Consider the following 26,076-nt stretch of genomic DNA (forward strand, 5'->3'; position numbering starts at 1 on the left):
ACCATTCAATTAGATGGCTCATCTACCTCAATGCCATTTTCCTGCACTATCCCCACTATCTTGAAACCTGTCAATAGCTGTCCTGAACATACTCGACTGAGCCACCACAGCCTCTGGGAGAGAGAATACCAAAGAATTACCACGCTCTGAATGAAGAAATTCCTCCTCATCTCAGTCCTAAGTGGCCTTTCCCTTATTCTGAGACTGAGTCCTTTGGTTCCAGAACCCTCAACCAGGGAGCTTCCTTGCTGCATCTACCTTGTTATGCCTTGTAAGAATTTTGTAGGTTTCAATGAGATTGCTTCTCATTATACTAAACGCTGCAGAATATAGGCCCAATCTTTTCAATCTCTCATAGTACAATCGTGCCTGCCCAGGAATAGTCTTGTGAACCTTTGTTATGCTCCCTCTACGGCAGGTACATTCTTTCTTTTGTAAGGAAACCAAAACTGTATGTAATACTCTGGGTGTTGTCTCACCACGACTCAATCCAATGACCGTAATACATCTTTCCTCAACTCAAATCCTCTTGCAGTAAAGGCCAACATACTATTTGCCTGAATTGCTTGCCGCACCTACATGCTTGCTTTCTGAACAATGAACAAGGTCACCCAGGTCCTTTTAGACGTCAGCACTTCCCAACCTCCCACCATTTTAAAAAATACTCCCCATTTTCTGTTTTCCCAGCAAAGTGGATAATTTCACATTTTTTTCATTTTGTGCCATCTACCATGTTCTAGCTCTGCCCGTTTGTTCCTAGTTTGTTTCTCCATTAACCAGTTCCTAATCTATGCCAGTATATCAACTCAAAGCTCTAATTTTGCTTATGGACCTCTTGTATGCGACTTTGTCCAAAAGGCCCCAAAATCCAATATACCACATCCGCTGGTTTCCCACTTATCTATTCTGCTAATGAAATCCTCAAAACTCCCAATAGGTTAGTCAAGCATGACCTCCCTTTCATAAATCCATGTTGACTGTCCAATTCTATCATTATTTTCTAAGCGTTCAGTTAGTGCATCCTTTATAATGGATTGTAGCATTTTTCCCACTAAAAGGTCTGTAGTTCCCCATTTTCTCCTTCCTTTCTTAAACAGTGGCATTACATTTTCTATCTTTTTTAATCTACAGGGACCATTTCAAGGTCTATACAATTTTGGAAGATGCCCATCAATGCATCCACTATCTCTATAGCCACCTCTTCCAACACTCTGGAATGTAGATCAGGTTCAGGGGATTTATCAAGTTTCAGTCCCATTAATTTCCCCAATACTTTTTTAAAAATTTATTCTAATTTCTTTCCACTCCTCATTCCAGCCTAGTTACTTGGTTCCATAGCATTTCTTGAGTTTCTTGTATCTTCCTCTGTGAAGACAGACACACAAATATTTCACAAAAGCAAACTCCTGCGGATGCTGGAATCTGAAACCAAAGAGAAAATGCTGGAAAATCTCAGCAGGTCAGGCAGCATCTGTAGGGAGAGAAAGGGTTTGACAAAGGGTCACCTGGGCTTGAAAAGTTAGCTCTTTTCTCCCCCGACAGATGCTGCAGACCTCCTGAGATTTTCCAGCATTTTCTCTTTGGACACAAAAATATTTGTTTAGTTTATGTGCCTTTCCTTATTCCTCAGTATAAATTCTCCTGTATCTGCCTGTAATGGACCCACATCTGTCTTTCCTAATCTATTCCTTTTTACATACCTATAGAAGTTTTGCTGTTCACTTTTATCTCTTTATCTGTTTCTTGCTCCTTTGCTGAATTTAACTGAAAGATGGATTATAACTGTAAAATGCAGGCCTGAATCTTTGTTCTTAGTGCTTACATAGAACATTACAGCGCAGTACAGGCCCTTCGGCCCTCGATGTTGCGCCGACCTGTGAAACCAATCTAAAGCCCATCTACACTATTCCCTTATTATCCATACGTTTATCCAATGACCATTTAAATGCCCTTAATGTTGGTGAGTCCACTACTGTTGCAGGCAGGGCATTCCATGCCCTTACTACTCTCTGAGTAAAGAACCTACCTCTGACATCTGTCCTATATCTATCTCCCCCCAATTTAAAGCTATGTCCCCTCGTGCTAGCCATCACCATCCGAGGAAAAACGCTCTCACTGTCCACCCTCTCACTGTCCACCCTATCTAATCCTCTGATCATCTTGTATGCCTCAATTAAGTCGCCTCAATTAAGTCACCTCTTAACCTTTTCTCCAACGGAAACAGTCTTAAGTCCCTCAGCCTTTCCTCATAAGATCTTCCCTCCATACCAGGCATCATCCTGGTAAATCTCCTTTGCACCCTTTCCAATGCTTCCACATCCTTCCTATAATGCGGCGACCAGAACTGAATGCAATACTCCAAATGCGGCTGCACCAGAGTTTTGTACAGCTGCAACATGACCTCATGGCTCCGAAACTCAATACCCCTACCAATAAAAGCTAACGCACCGTACGCCTTCTTAACAACCCTATCAACCTGGGTGGCAACTTTCAGGGATCTATGTACATGGACACCGAGATCTCTCTGCTCATCCACACTACCAAGAATCTTACCATGAGCCCAGTACTCAGTCTTCCTGTTATTTCTTCCAAAATGAATCACCTCACACTTTTCTGCATTAAACTCCATTTGCCACCTCTCAGCCCAGCTATGCAACTTATCTATGTCCCTCTGTAACCTGCAACATCCTTCCGCACTGTCCACAACTGTTTACAGGGTTGACTGCAAGTATTACATTTTATAGCAATATTGTCATATATTTATCAGCCAAATATGAAGTCAGTCTAAACTAAAGTACTCTGGATATGAGCTGAATGCAACTGTAGCGTGCCAACTGGACCCAAGAATGGTAAATCCTCTAAACTGGTTAAGGAACATGTAAAAAGAAAGATGAATGGAAAGTTTGGAATGCACCTTAGTGTTCATCAGATTGTTTCCAAATCCAGCTGCTTGTCATCAAACATGTCTGACAGCATTTCTTGTAATATATTGCCTGAGCAAAACAAATGTTCTGGGTTAAAACGGTATGTTGATACCAGTGTTTGCCAGGCATTGAGTATTATTCAGAGTGGAACAACTCATTTCAGACTCTTTGTTTTTGCATGATTTGACTGAAGCTTTTGGTGTCCACGGCTGTTGTATCTAGATAGGTTTATCGCATTCCTGAACAGCACCTGTGAGGAGTGGCTTCTCCAAATGTCACAAAAGTAAACAATTGTGGCAACAGGCTTTTTTGTATGTTTACTGGTCAGGTTTGGCCACAAATCTCTCCCAGTGAATGGAATTGTAACCGTATCAACAAATCAGATATATGTAGATTAATGAAAATACGCAAATAAAATTTCTGTATGGTTATAGGCTTTTAAGGTACTCTCCTATCTGGTACATGGAGGCCAACAGTTTAGGCATACTAGGGTGCCCTACTTTGTAACTTAAGTTATTTTTAGTCTAAAATTTATCTTGCCCACTTCTGTACTGACCGAAAATATGGACAGTTATTAGTTACCATATGTATTGATTATTAAAGAATTTAAAGTAATCAAATTAATCACTCCCTCAGCTGAACTACTTGGCAGTTAAAAAGCAGACTGTTTTGTAGTTCATGTGATTGGCCTTTGAGTGTGATGTGTTTTGCTACTAATAGTTGTGAAATGACATTTGAAAAAGTTGTCGTGAGCTCTGCAATTTGAAGGGTGGTATATGGCTCAAAACAGCCAGGGATTTAGAATTAAACATGCTGGTCCTTTGAGGCCACTTGCGGTATTGGGCTTTCCAGAGAGTGGTGTTGATCTCCTTCAGGGCACCTTCTCTCTGCGCTCGCCATGATCGGGCTGATGGATGTGGCATGAAAACTGGCCCATGTGACATTTTTTGGAGAGGAAAAGAAAAGGAGTTTGGCCCCGTTGAAATAGAATAAAATGGAGGCTGGATCCAGGAGCTGGCAACAAGAGTAATGTATTATTATTTGAAGTGATTGACTGACTACAACTGACTATAAATTGTGCAGGGTCACTGAGGATTCTGATAAAGCAATCAAGAACATTGAGCAGGACTGAGGTGGTTCTGTAGCACCAAAAGCACCATTTTAGTGAATACCGTGTCCATAGAACTGAGTACTGCTATTGACTGAGGATCGGATTTGCATCATCAAAGAAAAAGAGTTGGGATTCTACCAGCAAAAAATCAGAACTTTGAAGGACATTGTGTTTGAGATTGTGCCACATATGCTGAGTGGATTGCCCAATTAATCCATATAATTCAGAAAGGAGCAGCAACAGTTGCTAAAGCTGAATTGTAAAAGCTTAATAGCTCCATTGCATCCGCTCTTTAAAATGTAATTTGTAGTTCATATTGACTGCAATTTGCCTATTCATGTTTAATTTATGCTGAACAAAGTTTGAAATCTTGGCCGTTGATTTTCCTGTTGTGGTAGTTTGGTAAATTTGTTTTTTTAGTCTGTTGGTCTTGAGGATCATGAGAAAATTGAGGGATCACCTGGAGTGGATCTGAATTAGGATATGAAATGGGTTGACTGGAATTTTGCGGTTCTTAAACACTGACTTGGGGATATGGTATTTCAGTCTGCAGTAGTTTGGGGATAATGAAAGCAAAGTTTGGGGAAATTGAAAACAAAACTCAGCGTATACTGGAAATCTGAAATAAAAACTAAAAATGTTGGAAATTCTCAGGTCAAGTGGAAGGAGAAAATGGGTTTTTTTCTCTCTAAGCTGGAGCAGTAATTCAAACTAGTACTGGGAAAATATAAGTACTGTATTAAATTTACAGCTTAACTGCTGAGAGTGCTGAAACTAAGGTTTTACAGGAAGATCTGCCTAACTTGAAGTAACTACTTTTTATGAATTTTCTGCTAAGGTTGATCTTATTGAAATGTGCCAGAAGAATTAGAAATTCAGCTAGATGGAAATAATATTGGAGCACTAAGCTAAAGTTGACAGCACAATGATTAGCCCTATTACTTCACCGAGACCCAGGTTCGATTCCCGGCTTGGGTCACTCTCCGTGTCTGCATGTTCTTCCCGTGTCTCCGTGAGTTTCTTCCGGGTGCTCCAGTTTCCTACCACAAGTCCCAAAAGACGTGCTTGTTAGGTCAATTGGACATTCTGAATTCTCCCTCCATGTACCTGAACAGGCACCGTTGTCTGGCAACTAGGGTTTTCACAGTAACTTCATTGCAGTTTTGATGTAAGCCTACTTGTGACACTAACAAAGAATATTATTAAGAGGAATAAATATTGGCAATTGGTGAGGCTTTAAAATAATTTGAACTAAAATTGAAAAAAAAAGTATGAACAAGATGTGGCAACGTCAAAGCCAATGAAGGAAAATTGAAGAAACCATCTTTAAAAGAAGCTTAGAAAATTGGACCAGTGTTCGCACTGCAGAACTACAAGAAAAAAAATACTTGTTCTTGAATTCAGAAAGAAGCAGCAACAGTTGCTAAATTGGAAAAACTTGGAGCTCCTTGGGATAAAGAAAAACAAAAAAAATCAATACAATTCTTCATGCATTATCAAGAGCATCAAAATAAATTCAATAAGTTCTTAAAGCAGCTAATGAGAGCTTTACACAGCAGAAAGATGAACTTCTTGCACAAGAGGGGGCCTCCTAAAGAATGGTCAGCTCAGAAAAAAGGATTTGCAGTTGAAAATGCTCCAAATCTGAAATGTGTTAGCTCCAAACTTGCCATAGTTGAGTATTCCAATGTGACCCTGGGCTCGACACATTAGCTGTCCCATGTGACCAGTTTCTTTGGAGAGAAGTTGAGAAATAAGACAAAGGCTGTATCCAGGAGCTGGCAACACACACAAGGGTATTGCAGCTGTTTTTGCCACTTTAAGTAATTGACCGCAACTGGCCATAGAGTGCACAGGATTGGCCCAGAGGCTTCAGGTATAAACATAATAATAATCACTTTTATTGTCACAAGTAGGCTTGAATGAAGTTACTGTGAAAAGCCCCTAATCGCCATATTCCGGCACCTGTTCGGAGAGGCTGGTACGGGACTTGAACCCGCGCTGCTGGCATTGTTCTGCATTACAAGTCTGCTGTTTAGCCCACTGTGCTAAACCAGCCCCACAGTAAGCCCCTAGCCAGATAAGTATAATCCTGGTGAATGCACGCCGTCAAGACTACCGTGAGCAGGGTTGAGGGGGGTTTGACAGATTTGGGCCATTTTGGTGAACACATTACCAGTGGAATTCCAGTTAGGTGCTGCGGTTGGCTGAGGATTATATATGCTGTTTATGGTATAACTTATGGTTTATATTGACTGCAATTTGGCTTGATTTGAATGTTAAAGTAAAGTCCTAAATGAAATCTTGTCCATTTTTTTCATTGGAGCTGTTCAGTAAACTCTTTTAGTTTGTTGATATCCACGCTGATCATAAACTACCACATATTAAATATAAGAACATAAGAACTAGGAGCAGGAGTAGGCCACCTGGCCCCTCGAGCCCGCTCCACCATTCAATGAGATCATGGCTGATCTTTTGTGGACTCAGCTCCACTTTCCGGCCCGAACACCATAACCCTTAATCCCTTTATTCTTCAAAAAACTATCTATCTTTATCTTAAAAACATTTAATGAAGGAGCCTCTACTGCTTCACTGGGCAAGGAGTTCCATAGATTCACAACCCTTTGGGTGAAGAAGTTCCTCCTAAACTCAGTCCTAAATCTACTTCCCCTTATTTTGAGGCTATGCCCCCTAGTTCTGCTTTCACCCGCCAGTGGAAACAACCTGCCCGCATCTATCCTATCTATTCCCGTCATAATCTTATATGTTTCTATAAGATCCTCCCTCATCCTTCTAAATTCCAACGAGTACAGTCCCAGTCTACTCAACCTCTCCTCGTAATCCAACCCCTTCAGCTCTGGGATTAACCTAGTGAATCTCCTCTGCACACCCTCCAGTGCCAGTACGTCCTTTCTCAAGTAAGGAGACCAAAACTGAACACAATACTCCAGGTGTGGCCTCACTAACACCTTATACAATTGCAGCAGAACCTCCCTAGTCTTAAACTCCATCCCTCTAGCAATGAAGGACAAAATTCCATTTGCCTTCTTAATCACCTGTTGCACCTGAAAACCAACTTTCTGCGACTCATGCACGAGCACACCCAGGTCTCTCTGCACAGCAGCATGTTTTAATATTTTATCATTTAAATAATAATCCCTTTTGCTGTTATTCCTACGAAAATGGATAACCTCACATTTGTCAACATTGTATTCCATCTGCCAGACCCTAGCCCATTCACTTAGCCTATCCAAATCCCTCTGCAGACTGCCAGTATCCTCTGCACTTTTTGCTTTACCACTTATCTTAGTGTCGTCTGCAAACTTGGACACATTGCCCTTGGTCCCCAACTCCAAATCATCTATGTAAATTGTGAACAGTCGTGGGCCCAACACTGATCCCTGAGGGACACCACTAGCTACTGATTGCCAACCAGAGAAACATTATTAGACTTTAGACTAAAATATTAGACTTTATTAGCAAAATTAAAACCCATGGGATTAAAAGGGCAGTGACAGCGAAATGAAATTGTCTCAGGGATAGAAAATAGAGAGTAATATGTACTAATGCAAATGCAAAATACTGCGGGAACTGGAAATCTGAAATAAAAACAATGCTGGAAATTCACAGCAAGTCAGGCAGCATCTCTGGGGGGAGAAAAAGTTTTGTTTTCACTAATTTAAAAATTAGTTTAAGATTATAATAACCATTACAGAATATTCATGCGTACTTGACATTTTGGAAGCGCACGAAGAAAGGCAAAGGAGGGTGTGATAGCTCTTTTTAAAAAAAAAAAAAGATGAGATCAGAACAATAGTAAGAGATTATCTTGATTTGGAAGATCAAGATGTAGAATCAGATTGGTTGGAGATGAGAAATAGCAAAGGGAAGAAGTCAGGGGTGGGAATAGTTTATAAACCTAACAGTCGTTACACTGTAGGACAGAGTACAAATCAAGAATTAAAGGGGGGCTTGTATCAAGGGTGATTTTAATCTTCTAGATTTGGACAGATCAATTTTGATTTGATTTATTATTGTCACATGTATTAGTATACAGTGAGAAGTATTCTTTCTTGCATGCCATACAAACAATGCATACCGTACATAGCGAAGGAAGGAGAGATTGCAGAATCTAATGTTACAGTCATAGCAAGGTGTAGAGAAAAGATCAACTTAATACGAGGTAGGTCCATTCAAAAGTCTGATGGCAGTAGGGAAGAAGCTGTTCTGAGTTGGTTGGTACGTGACCTCAAACTTTGGTATCTTTTTCCAGACGGAAGAAGGTGGAAGAGCGTATGTCCGGGGTGCGTAGGGTTCTTAATTATGCTGGCAGCGGGAATTGTAGAGAGTCAATGGATGGGAGGCTGGTTTGCGTGATGGATTGGGCTATCTTCACGACCTTTTGTAGTTTCCTGCGGTCTTGGGCAGAGCAGGATCCATACCAAGCTGTGATACAACCAGAAAGAATGCTTTCCATGGTGCCGCTGTAAAAGTTGGTGAGAGTCGTAGATGACATGCCAAATTTCATTAGTCTTCTGAGAAAATAGAATCGTTGGTGGGCTTTCTTAACTATAGTGTCGGCATGGGGGGACCAGGACAGGTTGTTGGTGATCTGGACACCTAAAAACTTGAACCTCTCGACCCTTACTACTTTGTTCCCATTGATGGAGACAGGGGCAACTTCTCCACTACGCTTCCTGAAGTCGATGACGATCTCCTTCGTTTTGTTGACATTTTGAGGGAGACATTATTGTCGTCGCACCAGTTCACCAGATTCTCTATCTCATTCCTGTACTCTGTCTCATCATTATTTGAGATCCGACCCACTATGGTTGTGTTATCAGCAAATTTGAAAATTGAGTAGGGGGTGAATTTGGCCACACAGTTATAGGTTTATAAGGAGTATAGTAGGGAGCTGAGGACACAGCCTTGTGGGGCACCGGTGTTGAGGATGATCGTGGAGGAGGTGTTGTTGCCTATCCTTACTGATTGTGTCCTGTGGGTTAGAAAGTTCAGGATCCAGTCGCAGAGGGAGGAGCCGTCTTTGGACCTACACGGCTTTGGACTGTGGGAGGAAACCGGAGCACCAGGAGGAAACCCACGCAGACACGGGGAGAACGTGCAGACTCCGCACAGACAGTGACCCAGCGGGGAATCAAACCTGGGACCCTGGCGCTGTGAAGCCACAGTGCTATCCATTTGTGCTACCGTGCTGCCCATTGGAGCCAGCGATTTTACATGTCTTCATCTTGTAGCCCGTTATGTCTTGCAGACCTTGCCATAGTATTGGGTGGGGTTACTGGGTTATGGAGATGGGGTGGAGGTGTTGACCTTGGATGGGGTGCTCTTTCCAAGAGCCGGTGCAGACTCGATTGGCCGAATGGCCTCCTGCACTGTACATTCTATGATAAAATTCTATGATAGTCGGCGGGGGTTCATGTGGCTAGCCTGGGACTTGATCTTGGTCCAGTATTATCTTTGATGACTCTCCTTCGATCATATCTGGCTTTCTTGTATGGGTCAGGGTCACCTGACTTGAACGCCTCAGACCTAGACTTCAGCAAGCAGTGGATATCCCTGTTCATCCAGGGTTTCCGGTTGGGAAACACGCGGATTTGTTTCTTTGGCACACAGTCTTCTACACACTTACTAATGAAGTCAGTTACTGTAGTGGCGTACTCATTCAGGCTGGTCGCAGAGTTTTAAAGTAAGGATCAGTCCACTGACTCTAAGCAGTCCCGTAGGAGATCACCCGATCACTCAGACCATCAATGCACGACTTTCTTTGACGGATTCTCCTGCTTCACTTTTTGCTTCTAAGCCGGGAGTAGATGGTCAGATTTGAGCGGTAGGCATGTTTGATATTTGTGTAGCAGTGGTCGGCAAAGGCAGGCTGGAGGGTGAGTTCATAAAGTATTTGGGACAGTGTTTTAGGGTGATAGGTTCTGGAACCCAGCGGGAAGCAGGTTCTGGAGCCAGCGGGGAGCAGACTGTTTTAGACCTGGTAATGTGTAAATGAGACCGGATTAATTAAAGACTGCAGAGCGAAGGATTCTCAAGGCAAGAGTGATCACGTGGTAGAATTTGACATTTAGTTTGACATTGAGAAATATAGCTCCAAAACTAGTGTTTTAAACTTAAAGGCAATTGCTGGGATATGAAGACTCAGTTGGCTAAAAAGGACAGGGAAAATAGGTTCTATGGTAAGGTGGTAGAAAAGTAGTTGCAGATATTTAAGATATATTTTTGCACATTTCAATAAAAATATCTTCCATTCAGAAAGAAAGACTGACATGGGTGTACCACCTTGGCTAACGGAAGTTAAAGGATGGTATCAAATTGAATGAAAAGGTGCACAATGCTGTGAAAGATTAGTGGTAAATCAGAAGATTGGGAATATTTTAGAAACCAACAAAGGATGACAAAGCATCAAAGGGAGAAATTGAAGTGCTCAGGGAAGGAAGAGAAAAATGAGAGCAAGAAATATGCTTCTAAAAGCATAGAAAAAGAAAGTGAGTAGCTAATATAAGCATTAGAAAAAGGAAGAGAGTAGCAAATATAAGCATTATTCATTGCTCATTACCATTAGAAAATGGTAGAACTAAGATGAGCATTTTGAATCTGCAGAAGACGACACAAAAATCATCCCAAGAATGGTAGGGAATCACAAAGCAAAAGGGAGGGAGGAACTTGAGGCAGTTGGCATCACTAGAGAGAAAGTGCTAGAAAAACAATTGGAATGAAGGGTGACAGTCCTCTCGATCTGATGTCATGTCTTGCGGCGTCCTAGGGTCTTAAAACAAGTGTCTGCAGAGATGGTCAATACATTGTTTTTTTCAGAATCTCTTAAGATTCTAGAAAGAGCCCAGCGGATTGGAAAACTGCAAATGTTACGCTTCTATTTAAGAAAGGAGTGTAGGAGGCAGGAGGAAATGAAAGGCCAGCGACCCTAACATCTGCCATTGGATAACGCTGGAATCCGTTATTAAGGAGATAGTCGCAGAAAAATCATAATATATCAGGCAGTGTCTACATGGTTTTTGTAAAGAAAAATATTTGACAAGTTTGTTAGAGTTCTTTGAGGGTGTCATAAGAAGGGTGGGCGGATGAAGGGGAACTAGTAGGTGTGGTGTAATTGAATTGCTAAATGCATACAGTAAGGTGGCACATAAAAGTATTTTGTATTCTCTTCCATAGGGAGCATTGGAAGCTGGATCATTGAATGTGGGGGGAAATTGTGGCATAGTTGTAATGACATTGGACGAGTGATCCAGAGGCCTACTGTTCTGGCGACATGGGTTCAAATCCCACAATAGCAGCTGGTGAAATTTACATTCAAGTAATAAACTGGAAAATAAAGCTAGTCTCAGTAATGATGACATGAATTATGAGTTGTGGGCAGCACAGTGGCGCAGTGGGTTTGTCCTGCTGCCTCACGGCGCCGAGGTCCCAGGTTCGATCCCGGCTCTGGGTCACTGTTCGTGTGGAGTTTGCACATTCTCTCCGCGTTTGCGTGGGTTTTGCCCCCACAACCCAAAGATGGGTTTCATTTTCTCAAATTCCTGGGACATTGGAACCGGTTCTGGGGGACGTGGGACCAGTACAAACCGGACGGTCTGCACCTGGGCAGGACTGGAACCGATGACCTAGGGGGGGTGTTTGCTAGAGCTGTTGGGGAGAGTTTAAACTAATGTGGCAGGGGGATGAGAACCGATGCAGAAAGTTGGAAGGTAGTAAAACAGGGACAGAAATAAAAGGCAGTAAGGGGGAAAGTGTAAGGCAGAGAAGCCATAGTCAAAAATCAAAAAGGGCGACAGTACAAGGTACAGTGACTGAGGGGAGATCAGTGAATAGGACCAGGAATACTAAAAGAAATAAAACGGGAAGTGAAAACATTAATGGTCAGCGACGCGGCAGGTTGTTACAGGAAGATATGGGTTCGACGACAAGGAAAATTAGGAGAAAGGTTAAGAGGAAATATAACTTAGGAGAGGTTACTGATCGAGGTGTTAAGATTCAGAACAGAGGTAAAAAAGCCAACATAAGTGTACTTTACCTGAATGCTCGTAGTATTCGGAATAAGGTAAATGAGTTGATGGCGCAAATCATCGTGAATGACTATGATTTAGTGGCCATTACTGAAACATGGTTAAAGGATGGTCACGACTGGGAGTTAAATATCCGAGGGTATCAAACTTTTCAGAAGGACAGAGTGGATGGTAAGGGAGGTGGTGTAGCTCTGTTATTTAAGGATGACATCCGGGCAACAGTAAGGGATGACATCGGTGCTATGGAGGATAAGGTTGAATCCATTTGGGTGGAAATCAGGAATAGTAAGGCGAAAAAGTCACTGATAGGAGTAATCTATAGGCCACCAAATAATAACATTATGGTGGGGCAGGCAATAAACAAAGAAGTAACAGATGCATGTAGAAATGGTACAGCAGTTATCATGGGGGATTTAAATCTACATGTCGATTGGTTTAACCAGGTCGGTCAAGGCAGCCTTGAGGAGGAGTTTATAGAATGTATCCGTGATAGTTTCCTCGAACAGTATGTAATGGAACCTACGAGGGAACAAGCGGTCCTAGATCTGGTCCTGTGTAATGAGACAGGATTGATTCAGGATCTCATAGTTAGGGATCCTCTCGAAAGGAGCGATCACAATATGGTGGAATTTAAAATACAGGTGGAGGGTGTGAAGGTAAAATCAAGCACTAGTGTTTTGTGTTTAAACAAAGGAGATTACAATGGGATGAGAGAAGAACTAGCTAAGGTAGACTGGGAGCAAAGACTTTATAGTGAAACAGTTGAGGAACAGTGGAGAACCTTCCAAGTGATTTTTCACAGTGCTCAGCAAAGGTTTATACCAACAAAAAGGAAGGATGGTAAAAAGAGGGAAAATCGACCGTGGATATCTAAGGAAATAAGGGAGAGTATCAAATTGAAGGAAAAAACATACAAAGCAGCAAAGATCAGTGGGAGACTAGAGGACTGGGAAATCTTTAGGGGGCAACAGAAAGCTACTAAAAAAGCTATAAAGAAGAGTAAGATAGATTATGAGAGTAAACTTGCTCAGAATATAAAAACAGATAGTAAAAGTTCCTACAAATACATAAAACAAAAAAGAGTGGCTAAGGGCCTTCAGAGGATGAGAAGGGAGATTTAATAATGGGAGATGAGGAAATGGCTGAGGAACTGAACAGGTTTTTTGGGTCGGTCTTCACAGTGGAAGACACAAATAACATGCCAGTGACTGATGGAAATGAGGCTATGACAGGTGAGGACTTTGAGAGGATTGTTATCACCAAGGAGGTAGTGATGGGCAAGCTAATGGGGCTAAAGGTAGACAAGTCTCCTGGACCCGATGGAATGCATTCCAGAGTGCTAAAAGAGATGGCTAGGGAAATTGCAAATGCACTAGTGATAATTTGCCAAAATTCACTAGACTCTGGGGTGGTCCCGGCGGATTGGAAATTAGCAAACGTGACACCACTGTTTAAAAAAGGAGGTAGGCAGAAAGCGGGTAATTATAGGCCAGTGAGCTTAACTTCGGCAGTAGGGAAGATGCTGGAGTCTATCATCAAGGAAGAAATAGCGAGGCACCTGGATGGAAATTGTCCCATTGGGCAGACGCAGCATGGCTTCATAAAGGGCAGGTCGTGCCTAACTAATTTAGTGGAATTTTTTGAGGACATTAACAGTGCGGTAGACAACGGGGAGCCAATGGATGTGGTATATCTGGATTTCCAGAAAGCCTTTGACAAGGTGCCACACAAAAGGTTGTTGCATAAGATAAAGATGCATGGCATTAAGGGGAAAGTAGTAGCATGGATAGAGGATTGGTTAATTAATAGAAAGCAAAGAGTGGGGATTAATGGGTGTTTCTCTGGTTGGCAATCAGTAGCTAGTGGTGTCCCTCAGGGATCAGTGTTGGGCCCACAACTGTTCACAATTTACATAGATGATTTGGAGTTTGGGACCAAGGGCAATGTGTCCATGTTTGCAGACGACACTAAGATAAGTGGTAAAGCAAAAAGTGCAGAGGATACTGGCAGTCTGCAGAGGGATTTGGATAGGCTAAGTGAATGGGCTAGGGTCTGGCAGATGGAATAAAATGTTGACAAATGTGAGGTTATCCATTTTGGTAGGAATAACAGCAAAAGGGATTATTATTTAAATGATAAAATATTAAAATATGCTGCTGTGCAGAGAGACCTGGGTGTGCTAGTACATGAGCCGCAAAAAGTTGGTTTTCAGGTGCAACAGGTGATTAAGAAGGCAAATGGAATTTTGTCCTTCATTGCTAGAGGGATGGAGTTTAAGACTAGGGAGGTTCTGTTGCAATTGTATAAGGTGTTAGTGAGGCCACACCTGGAGTATTGTGTTCAGTTTTGGTCTCCCTTACTTGAGAAAGGACGTACTGGCACTGGAGGGTGTGCAGAGGAGATTCACTAGGTTAATCCCAGAGCTGAAGGGGTTGGATTACGAGGAGAGGTTGAGTAGACTGGGACTGTACTCGTTGGAATTTAGAAGGATGAGGGGGGATCTTATAGAAACATATAAGATTATGACGGGAATAGATAGGATAGATGCGGGCAGGTTGTTTCCACTGGCGGGTGAAAGCAGAACTAGGGGGCATAGCCTCAAAATAAGGGGAAGTAGATTTAGGACTTAGTTTAGGAGGAACTTCTTCACCCAAAGGGTTGTGAATCTATGGAATTCCTTGCCCAGTGAAGCAGTAGAGGCTCCTTCATTAAATGTTTTTAAGATAAAGATAGATAGTTTTTTGACGAATAAAGGGATTAAGGGTTATGGTGTTCGGGCCGGAAAGTGGAGCTGAGTCCACAAAAGATCAGCCATGATCTCATTGAATGGTGGAGCAGGCTCGAGGGGCCAGATGGCCTACTCCTTCTCCTAGTTCTTATGTGCAGGATAGGTGGATTGAACACGCTAAATTGCCCCTTAATTGGAAACAAATGAATTGGGTACACTAAAAAATTTTTTTTAATGAATTATGAGTTGTCATAAAAGCCCATTTAGTTCACTAATGTTCTTTAGGGAGGGAAATCTGCCATCTGTACCCGGTCTGGCCTACATATAGCAACAGACTAACAGCAATGAGGTCAACTTTAAAAAAAAAAAAATAATAATAATTTTTTATTCTCCTTTTTCACATTTTCTCCCACATTTACACCCAACAATAATCAGTAACGAATATAATGTCAATCCCCATATCAATAACAACGATCCCATCCTCCCACCAAACCCCAGACATTAGCCCGCATGTTAACAAAACCAAATGCTAAAAAGGAATCCGGAATCGCCCATAGTCACCATTAACACATGCAGGTCCGCCCCCCCCCCCCCCCAATTTCGGGAATTGGATGTGATCCAATTCTCAAAAGTGCATAATAAAATGAATGAAATGAAAATCGCTTATTGTCACAAGTAGGCTTCAAATGAAGTTACTGTGGAAAAACCCCTAGTCGCCACATTCCGGCATAATGAATAACACCCATGAATTGTAGAACCCCTCCATCCTTCCCCTCAGTTCAAATTTGACCTTTTCAAGCGTCAAGAATTCCAGCAGGCCCCCCGCCACACCAGGGCACAGTGTGGAGAGGTTGATCTCCACCCTAACAGGATCCACCTTCGGATGATCAACGAGGCGAAGGCTACAACATCTGCCTCTTCCCCCGTTACCAACCCCGGCTGATCCGACACCCCGAAAATGGCCTCTCGAGGGCCCGGGTCCAGTTTCACGGCACCACTTTAGAGATTACCCTAAACAACACCTTCCAGTAACCCTCCAGCTTTGGACAGAACCAAAACATATGAACGTGGTTCGCGGGGCCACCCGCAACATTCACACACATCTTCTACCCCCTCAAAGAGCTTGCTCATCCTTGCCCTTGTAAGGTGCGCTCACACGAGGTAGAGGCGATCACCCTCCGGAGCACCTCACACCAGAAGCCCTCCTCCATACCCTCTCCCAACTCTTCCTCCCACTTTGCCTTGATCCATTCTTGCGGTGCCTTCTCCTCCTCCAAAATAGCCCCGTAAACCGTCGATACTACCCCCTTCCCCATTCCCCCTGTCGTCCACACCTACTCCAGCAATGTGGAAGCCGGTTCTACTGGGGAGCTTCTTTCTGGCGGAAATGGCAGTATTATCTATTGAATGTGAAGACTAATGAGGTGGAAGACCAGGGATATCCTATCATGGCTAGGAGAGGGAATGAAAAAATTTGGAATATGGAATAAAAGGGGAGAAAGAAAAATTCTACCAGATACTGATTAGGAAATTGAGAGCTGGTCTCTTCTGACCAGCATATTGATCGCACTGTAATAAAACTGATTTAAGATGATCCATTGTGGTATCTTAGCAAAACACCATTTTCTTGTCCTTTTTCTCATCATCTGCTTGTATAATGTCATTCTACTCCAAGAATAATTAATTGTGGAACGTTCATGTGTCAGAAGGTATTATTTAAATAGAAATAATTCATTCTAATTTTTTCCCTAATTTAACTGTCAAAACGAAACCAGTGACTACTTGTTTTTAAAAAGCAGTCTGTCATTTATAATCTTATTGAAGGTTATAAAAGAATTATTAAAGGTATGATAGATTTTTGTATCTCTCTGACCTTTGTTACAAAACATTTGTATGCTTCTGATTCTTCCTCAACTGATTACCCATTTTAATTAATTTTTACAGTCTCTGGATGGTCAGAACATTTATAATGCTTGCTGTACTCTTCGGATTGATTTTTCAAAACTGGTGAATTTGAATGTAAAATACAATAATGATAAAAGTCGTGACTACACCCGTCCAGATCTTCCGTCAGGAGATGGGCAGTCGTCTATGGATCCTGCCATTGCTGCAGCATTTGCTAAAGAGAGCTCCTTGCTTGGTAAGAAAAAATAGCTTGTAATAAATGAACTGTCTTTTTTCCATATATTTTTCACACAAAACTATAATTTGTACTTATGGACCCAAACTTGGTCGGATTGGCAATCAGTGGTGAATTGCCACTCCATACCAACTTAACTGTGCTAAAATGCTTACGCGCTTCTCATAACCGACCTTCCTAACTCAGGACAGGTAATATTCGAGCAGCACAGTGGGTCCCTGGCTCTGGCACCGAAGTGCAAATGAATTGCAGTGAATGTGGACATCCAACCTTCTTACGGCAAAGCATATGATTTTAAATTTTCTTCGAAAATAATAGGTCAGGTAGAAGGAGAGTGTCTTAGGTAAGTCAATAGAATTTGGGAGGGTGTCAGTTCGGACTTTGTGGGGGAGTGGGACATGGGGAGCGGGGCGGTGGGGGAGTCGACATGGTCGGGGGGGGGGGGGGGGGGGGGAGCAGCACATTGGGTGAGGTGGTTTGGGTTGTTTTCGGGCCGGGGGTCAGGTTGGGGGGTTATTGCTTAGTTGTCCCCCACTGGTTGGGGGTTTGTGGGGAGGGGGCGTCTGTTTGGGCCTCAATCTGGGCCTTTAAAATAGTTGCACAGAACTTAGAAGTGCATTTATTTCTTCCAAATCTTCTAGAGTAACTATTAAGTGTATCACTAGCAGAACCACCTAAGTTAGCGATTTAAATTGCTTTGCTGGATGGTTCCCAGTGAACGCAATTGTCCAGAGGAGGTTAGCACTTCTGGAGAATTGCCGGATAAGCCCTTGGCTGGGAATGTCCGAGAGAGATTCCCCAGTGCATCTTTGTGGTACCCCCTAAATACAGCAGTGAGTAACCTGTAAGTTATGCCAATGTGTCTTGGACAAATAACATTTTTAACTACTTTTTGGAACTGCATCTCTATAATTTTACCTCAATTATTTTTCCAAATTAGTCTCCACTTCGCTATCACTAATATTTGACCAAAATGATTACTTTTATTGGCAGCAAGCATCCAAACAGTTACACACTTGCTGGGACTGGAATACTGTTGGTTATCTTGTAAACAACTTCAAAACTAAAATTGAACTTGTATTTTTTGTGGAATATTGGGGTTACTTATGATATTGTCATACATTCTTTACCTGTAGTACAAATTTTAAAGAGTAAAGTGTGTTTGTTTTATACTTTGCTTAATTAAAACAATAATAAAGCATGACTTCTTACTTAAGACCATAAGACATAGGAGCGGAAGTAAGGCCATTCGGCCCATCGTGTCCACTCCACCATTCAATCATGGCTGATTTCAGCTCCATTTACCCGCTCTCTCACCATAGCCCTTAATTCCTCGAGAAATCAAGAATTTATCAACTTCTGTCTCACAGACACTCAACGTCCCGGCCTCCACCGCCCTCTGTGGCAATGAATTCCACAGACCCACCACTCTCTGGCTGAAGAAATTTCTCCTCATCTCTGTTCTAAAGTGACTCCCTTTTATTCTAAGGCTGTGCTCCCGGGTCCTAGTCACCCCTGCTAATGGAAACAACTTCCCTACGTCCACCCTACCTAAGCCATTCATTATCTTGTAAGTTTCTATTAGATCTCCCCTCATCCTCCTAAACTCCAATGAATATAATCCCAGGATCCTCAGACGTTCACCGTATGTTAGGCCTACCATTCCTGGGATCATCCGTGTGAATCTCCGCTGGAACCGCTCCAGTGCCAGTATGGCTTTCCTGAGGTGTGGGGCCAAAAATTGCTCACAGTATTCAAAATGGGGCCTAACTAATGCTTTATAAAGCTTCAGAAGTACATCCCTGCTTTTATATTCCAAGCCTCTTGAGATAAATGACAACATTGCATTTGCTTTCTTAATTACGGACTCAGCCTGCAAGTTTACCTTTAGAGAATCCTGGACTAGGACTCCCAAGTCCCTTTGCACTTCAGCATTATGAATTTTGTCACCGTTTAGAAAATAGTCCATGCCTCTATTCTTTTTTCCAAAGTGCAAGACCTCTCGCTTGCCCATGTTGAATTTCATCAGCCATTTCTTGGACCACTCTTCTAAACTGTCTAAATCTTTCTGCAGCCTCCCCACCTCCTCAATACTACCTGCCCCTCCACCTATCTTTGTATCATCGGCAAACTTAGCCAGAATGCCCCCAGTCCTGTCATCTAGATCGTTAATATATAAAGAGAACAGCTGTGGCCCCAACACTGAACCCTGCGGGACACCACTCGTCACCGGTTGTCATTCCGAAAAAGAACCTTTTATCCCAACTCTGCCTGGCAGCCAATCGTCAATTCATGTTAGTACCTTGCCTTGAATACCATGGGCCCTTATTTTACTCAGCAGTCTCCTGTGAGGCACCTTATCAAAGGCCTTTTGGAAGTCAAGATAGATAACATCCATTGGCTCTCCTTGGTCTAACCTATTTGTTATCTCTTCAAAGAACTCTAACAGGTTTGTCAGGCACGACCTCCCCTTACTAAATCCATGCTGACTTGTCCTAATCCGACCCTGCGCTTCCAAGAATTTAGAAATCTCATCCTGAACAATGGATTCTAGAATCTTGCCAACAACCGAGGTTAGGCTAATTGGCCTATAATTTTCCATCTTTTTCCTTGTTCCCTTCTTGAACAGGGGGGTTACAACAGCGATTTTCTAATCCTCTGGGACTTTCCCTGACTCCAGTGACTTTTGAAAGATCATAACTAGCGCCTCCACTATTTCTTCAGCTATCTCCTTTAGAACTCTAGGATGTAGCCCATTTGGGCCTGGAGATTTATCAATTTTCAGACCTCTTAGTTTCTCTAGCACTTTCTCCTTTGTGATGGCTACCATATTCAACTCTGCCCCCTGACTCTCCTGAATTGTTGGGATATTACCCATGTCTTCTACTGTGAAGACTGACGCAAAGTACTTATTTAGTTCCTCCGCTATTTCCTTGTCTCCCATCACTAGATTGCCAGCGTCATTTTGGAGCGGCCCAATGTCTACTTTTGTCTCCCGTTTGTTTTTAATGTATTTAAATAAACTTTTACTATCATTCCTAATGTTACTGGGCAGCACGGTAGCATGGTGGTTAGCACAATTGCTTTACAGCTCCAGGGTTCCAGGTTCGATTCCCGGCTTGGGTCACTGTCTGTGCGGAGTCTGCACATCCTCCCCGTGTGTGCGTGGGTTTCCTCCGGGTGCTCCGGTTTCCTCCCACAGTCCAAAGATGTGCAGGTTAGGTGGATTGGCCATGCTAAATTGCCCTTTGTGTCCAAAATTGCCCTTAGTGTTGGGTGGGGTTACTGGGTTATGGGGATAGGGTGGAGGTGTGGGCTTGGGTAGGGTGCTCTTTCAAAGAGCCGGTGCAGACTCGATGGGCCGAATGGCCTCCTTCTGCACTGTAAATTCTATGAAAAATACTGGCTAGCCGACCTTCATATTTGATCCTCTCCTTATTTCTCTCTTTGTTATCCTCTGTTTGTTTTTGTAGCCTTCCCAATCTTCTGACTTCCCACTACTCTTTGCCACATTATAGACTTTCTCTTTTGCTTTGATGCATTCCCTAACTTCCTTTGTCAGCCATGGCTGCCTAATCCCCCCCTCTCTGATAACCTTTCTTTTCTTTGGGATGAACCTCTGTACTGTGTCCTCAATTACTTCCAGAAACTCCTGCCATTGCTGTTCTACTGTCTTTCCCATTAGGCTCTGCTCCCAGTCGATTTTCGTCAGTTCCTCCCTCATGCTCCTGTAGTTACCTTTATTTAACTGTAACACATTTACATCTGATTCTACCTTCTTTCTTTCAAATTGCAGATTGAATTCTACCATATTATGATCACTGCCTCCTAAGTGTTCCCTTACTTTAAGATCTTTAATCAAGTCTGGCTCATTACATAACACTAAGTCCAGAATGGCCTGTTCCCTCGTGGGCTCCATCACAAGCTGTTCCAAAAAGCCCTCCTGTAAACTTGTAGTATATGTGATATTTAGGTACATATAATGCCTGCATCAAGGAATATCTTTGCTGTATATGCATATGCTAGTCGAAGAGTTGATTAAGATTTCCTCTTTATTGAAAGAAACAAATGATTTGTATTTGTATAGCACTTTGACAAGGTCGCCTTGGAGAACGCTTACCCGAAGATCAGAGGCTGAATGCCCTTGACTGCTGAAGTGTTCCCCGACTGGAAGGGAACGTTCCTCCCTGGCGATTGTCGCGCGATATCCACTCATCCGTTGTCGCAGCGTCTGCATGGTCTTGCCAATGTACCACGCTTCGGGACATCCTTTCCTGCAGTGTATGAGGTAGACAACATTGGCCTCGTCGCACGAGTATGTACCACGTACCTGGTGGGTGGTGTTCTCATGTGTGATGGTGGTACCCATGTCGATGATCTGGCACGTCTTTCAGAGATTGCCATGGCAGGGTTGTGTGGTGTTGTGGTTGCTGTTCTGAAGGCTGGGTAGTTTGCTGCAAACAATGGTTTGTTTGCGGTTGCGCGGTTGTTTGAAGGCAAGTAGTGGGGGTGTGTGGATGACCTTAGCAAGATGTTCGTCGTCTTCGATGACATGTTGAAGGCTTTGAAGAAGATGTCGTAGTTTCTCCGGGGAAGTACTGGACGCCGAAGGGTACTCTGTCGGTTGCGACACGTGTTTTTCTTCTGAGGAGGTCGGTGCGGTTTTTTGCAGTGGCACGTTGGAACTGTCGATCGATATCCCAGTCGTACGACGGCATCTTTCAGCGTCTCTAGATGTCTGTTACGCTCCTCCTCGTCTGAGCAGATCCTGTGTATATGGAAGGTTTGTCCATAGGGGATGGCTTCTTTAATGTGTTTAGGGTCGAAGTTGGAGAAGTGGAGCATTGTGAGGTTATCCGTGGGCTTGCGGTAAAGCGAAGTGCTGAGGTGACCATCCTTGATGCAGATGAGTGTGTCCAAGAATGCAACAGATTCTTTAGAGTAGTCCATGGTGAGTGATGGTGGGATAGACCTTATTGATGCCATCGTGTGGTCGTTTCAGTGATTCTTTGCCGTTGCTCCAAAGGAAAGAAATGTCATTGATGTATCTGGTGTATAACGTCGGTTGAAGGTCCTGTGCGGTGAGTAGGTCCTGTTCAAACTTGTGCATGAAGATGTTGGCATATTGAGGTACGAATTTGGTCCCCATGGCTGTTCCGTGTGTCTGGATGAAGAACCTGTTGTCGAAGGTGAAGACGTGATCCAGAATGAAGTGGATCAGTTGCAGAATTGGGTCCGGAGATTGGCAGTTGTCAGTGTTGAGCACTGAGGCTATTGCAGCAATGCCGTCATCGGGAGATGCTGGTGTTGAGTGCCGAGACGTCCATTGTGACGAGGAATGTTCCTGGTTCAACTGGCCCATGGGTGCTGAGTTTCTGTAAGAAGTCCGTCGTCTCGCGACAAAAGCTGGACGTTCCTTGTACGATGGGTTTCAAGATGCCCTCGATGTAGCCAGAGAGGTTCTCACACAGGGTCCCATTGCCTGATACGTTAGGACGGCCTGGTGTGTTGGCCTTGTGTATTTTCGGGAGGCAGTAGAGATTGCCAACGCGTCTACTTGTCTTACTTTAATAGAAAATAGTTAACGTTTCAGATCGGCAACCTTTCATCAGATCCATACAGGTAGTAGACATTATCTTCTTTCGGTTAGTCGTGGCCTCTGGCTCCTTCAATGCTATATCCTTGATCTCAATACTTGTTTGTCTTTCAGTCACACCCTCCTACCCCTGATCATAAGGGAAAATAACTCTGCCCCTTCCTGATGGCCCTGCAATGTACATAGCTTTAAGTTCCTGGGGGTCACCATCTGTCCTGGTCCACTCACATTGATGCAAGTCAAGAAAGCCCAACAACGTCTCTACTTCCTACAGAAGCTTAAGAAATTTGGCATGTCTGCATCGACTCTCTCTCACTTCTACACAGAGCATCCTATCTGGCTGCATCGCAGCTTGGTATGGCAACTACTCGGTCCAAGATCGCAAGAAACTGCAGAGTGTGGTGAACTCAGCCCAGCGCATCACACAAGCCTGCCACCCCCACATTGATTCTGTATACACCTCCTGCTGCCTCAAGAAGGCAGACAGCATTATCAGTGACCCTCCCACCCAGGCATTGCCTTCTTCCAGACCCTTCCATCAGGCAGTAGGTACTGGCATCTGAAGACCCACACATCCAGATATAGGAACAGCTTCTTCCCCACAGCTACAAGACTCCTCAACGACTCCCCCTCGGATTGATCTGTTCCCTGTAAGAACACTAAACTCCCACCGTCCGAAGTTACGGCACACAGTTCGCACATCCCTGTCTCGCTAACCTTATTTATTTATTTGATTTTGTGAGAATATATTTTGAGAAATCACTTGAGGAAATGTATGACTAGAAAAATTAATGTACATGTATTTTTTGCGAACCATGGTGTAAAGCATACCCAAAGATTTGATACAAAATTGTTGAGGTTCTTGGGTTTTTGTTCTGTTCCATCATTTGGCTCATTTTTAAAAGGGGATTGATGGTGATTCAAGGATTGTTGACTTATATACACTGATGATGTGAGGGTGTTGACACTGAGTCTTTGCCGGTTTTATGTCTCCTGATAGATTAGTTTATAGTTACAGATCTCCATAGTTTGGCTTGAGAGCTCTTTATTCACGAAGTGTTTTCTTCAGAATGCACTATTTAGACAAAAATAATTAAAGTCAACACACCCAAATTGATGGAATGAAAGGGTTCAATGTTGGTCTGATTCTTTATAAATGATCTCTGGTGCAACCATTTTAGAAATACATTTACAAGTAAGAATGGATAGAAGCAGGCCAATCGTGGAGTAGCCTTAAGAAAGTACTTTTGTTTATCGTGTATTTAATATAAAAGAATGATCTTGCCAGAGACATATTTAATGTTTCAGGCGCTAAGGAAGTCAACTATGGTCAGAGCATATTGATTAAGGGCAAGTCGCAATGAATAGCGAGCTGGGGCCAGAAAAAAGCTTTGTGGTTAAAAGCAGTTGGTACCCAAACTGGCAAAATATGGGAAGTGGGATTCTGCAAGGATCCGCGCTGGGATCACTGTTCACCATTCAAATAAATAATTTGGTCTTCGTGTCAACAGTACAATTTCAAAATTTGTGGACAGCGCCAAATGGTGGGGGCGAGGAGAATAAACAGGAGGATTAATGGGGCATATGGATAATAAAGAGGAGGATTGCAATAAAATACAGGAAGACATTAATAAACTTGTAGAATCAGTGTGTAATTGACAAATTAACCATTAAGAATGAGTGTGATGTGATATTTTGGTAAGAAGAATGTGAATGCCCCATACTTCTTGGAAACTCAAAAAGAGGTGGAGGAGCAGGGGACCTGGGAGTACAGATACACAAGTCACTAAAAGTAGTGATGCAGGTTAGTACACCCCATTTAAAATAGAAACAAGCAAAGCAATGGATTTTTTCTTGTAGGATCAAATTGAAAGCAAGAAGTTACATCAGGCATGTATAGTATCTTGGTTAGACACTTTGTGTAGTGTGAACAGTTATGATCGAGGCACTGGAGAATGTGCATAAAATCAGTTTCTAGAATTATATCAGAATTCAGAGATGGTACCTATTAGGAAAATTTGAACAGGCTGAGGCTGCCTTCTTGAGGGGAAAAAAACAGATGTAGAGGTTTATTATGCAAGTGTTTGATAGGATAGACGTTTCTTTGTGCAGAAGAGACCAGAACTAGGGACGCTAAATATAAGATGATACATAATCAACCCAATGGGAAATTTAAGAGATATCAGAATGGTTAGAGTGTGGACCTCTACCAGAAAAAATAATTGAAAGAATTAGCATTGATACATTTGAAGGGAAGCTAGATAAAAACATGAGGGGAAAAATTATATAAAGGATATGATGATGAGAGTTAGATTGAATAGGAGGTTTGGGTGGAGCATAAACACCAGTATGGACCTGTTGGGTTAATTACACAGTTTTACAGCACAGAAGCAGGCCAACCATAGGAGTAGTCTTAAAGTACTTTTGTTCATCGTGCACGTAATATCATGGCATTCCTACATTGCAGAAGGAGGTCATTTGGCCCATTGAGTCTGTACCAGCTCTTGCTCCGATGGAGCACCCTACCTAGGTCCAATCCCCGACCCTATCTCCGTAACTCCACTAACCTTTTGGACAATATTAGCATGACCAATTTGCCTAACCTGCGCATCTTTGGATGTGGGAAGAAACCGGAGCACACGGAGGAAACCCTCAAAGGCACGGGAAGAATGTGCAAATGTCACTTGTGTTGGAATTGAACCCGGGTCCCTGGCGGGGTGAGGCAGCAGTGCTGACCACCGTACTGCCCGTGATCTTGTTTGGGACTTATTTGATATTTCAGACACTTAAGGTAGCGTGAATATGCTCAATCTCTCAGCTCAGTCACTCAAATTAATTGGACTGCAGCACTGTCATGGGGAAGTTACAATCCTTGTTTTTGGCATGGAGCTGACATGAGGACATGTTCCCTTTGGTGACTTCTCCTGGAAGGCAGACTTTTTCATTCATTCTTGTGATGTGAGTGTTGCTGACAAAGTTAGTATTTATTGCTTATGCCTGATTGCCCTTGAGCAGGGCCGCCTTGAATCACTTGCTGCACCAATGTGAGTTCTAGGAATTTGACCCAGTGAGTGTGCAGGAATGGCAATGTAGTTCTTAAGTCAGGATGGGGTGTGACTTGGAAGTGAACCGTATTTCTTGTAGATGGTAGAGGTTGTGGACTTGGAAAATGCCAGTGAAGGAGCCTTGGTGGCGAGTTGTTGCAGTGGATCTTGTAGTTGGTACATACTGCTACGAATGTGTACCAGTAGAGGAGGGAATGAATTTATGGGGTGGCAAACATTTTGAATATTTTTGTAGCTGCATTTATCCAGACAAGTTGGGAATATTCCATCACACTCCTGATGTACACCTTGCAGATGGTGGACAGACCTTATGGAGGTGAGATACTCGCCACAGAGTTCCCAACCTTTGACCTGCACTTGTAACCACAATGTGTCTGGAAGACTCCAATTGAGGCTTACAGTGGAATGTATATTTAAGATATAGACTTGTAGGGCCAAGTTTCCATCTCTTTGAGAAGTGTTAC

General features: G+C 42.9%; 1 protein-coding gene across 2 annotated transcripts in view; it reads left to right on the forward strand.

The window, feature by feature from the left end:
• The window catches only part of LOC140426150 (polypyrimidine tract-binding protein 2), a 98,626-nt gene that overhangs the window by 58,227 nt on the left and 14,323 nt on the right, over positions 1-26,076 (forward strand). For both annotated transcript variants that reach the window (XM_072510564.1, XM_072510566.1), the window contains exon 8: positions 16,756-16,951. In XM_072510564.1, coding sequence (XP_072366665.1) covers positions 16,756-16,951 — 196 coding nt within the window. The remainder of the gene's footprint in view (positions 1-16,755; positions 16,952-26,076) is intronic.

Source organism: Scyliorhinus torazame, chromosome 7 (genome assembly GCF_047496885.1).
Source record: "Scyliorhinus torazame isolate Kashiwa2021f chromosome 7, sScyTor2.1, whole genome shotgun sequence".
Classification (NCBI taxonomy): Eukaryota; Metazoa; Chordata; class Chondrichthyes; order Carcharhiniformes; family Scyliorhinidae; genus Scyliorhinus; species Scyliorhinus torazame.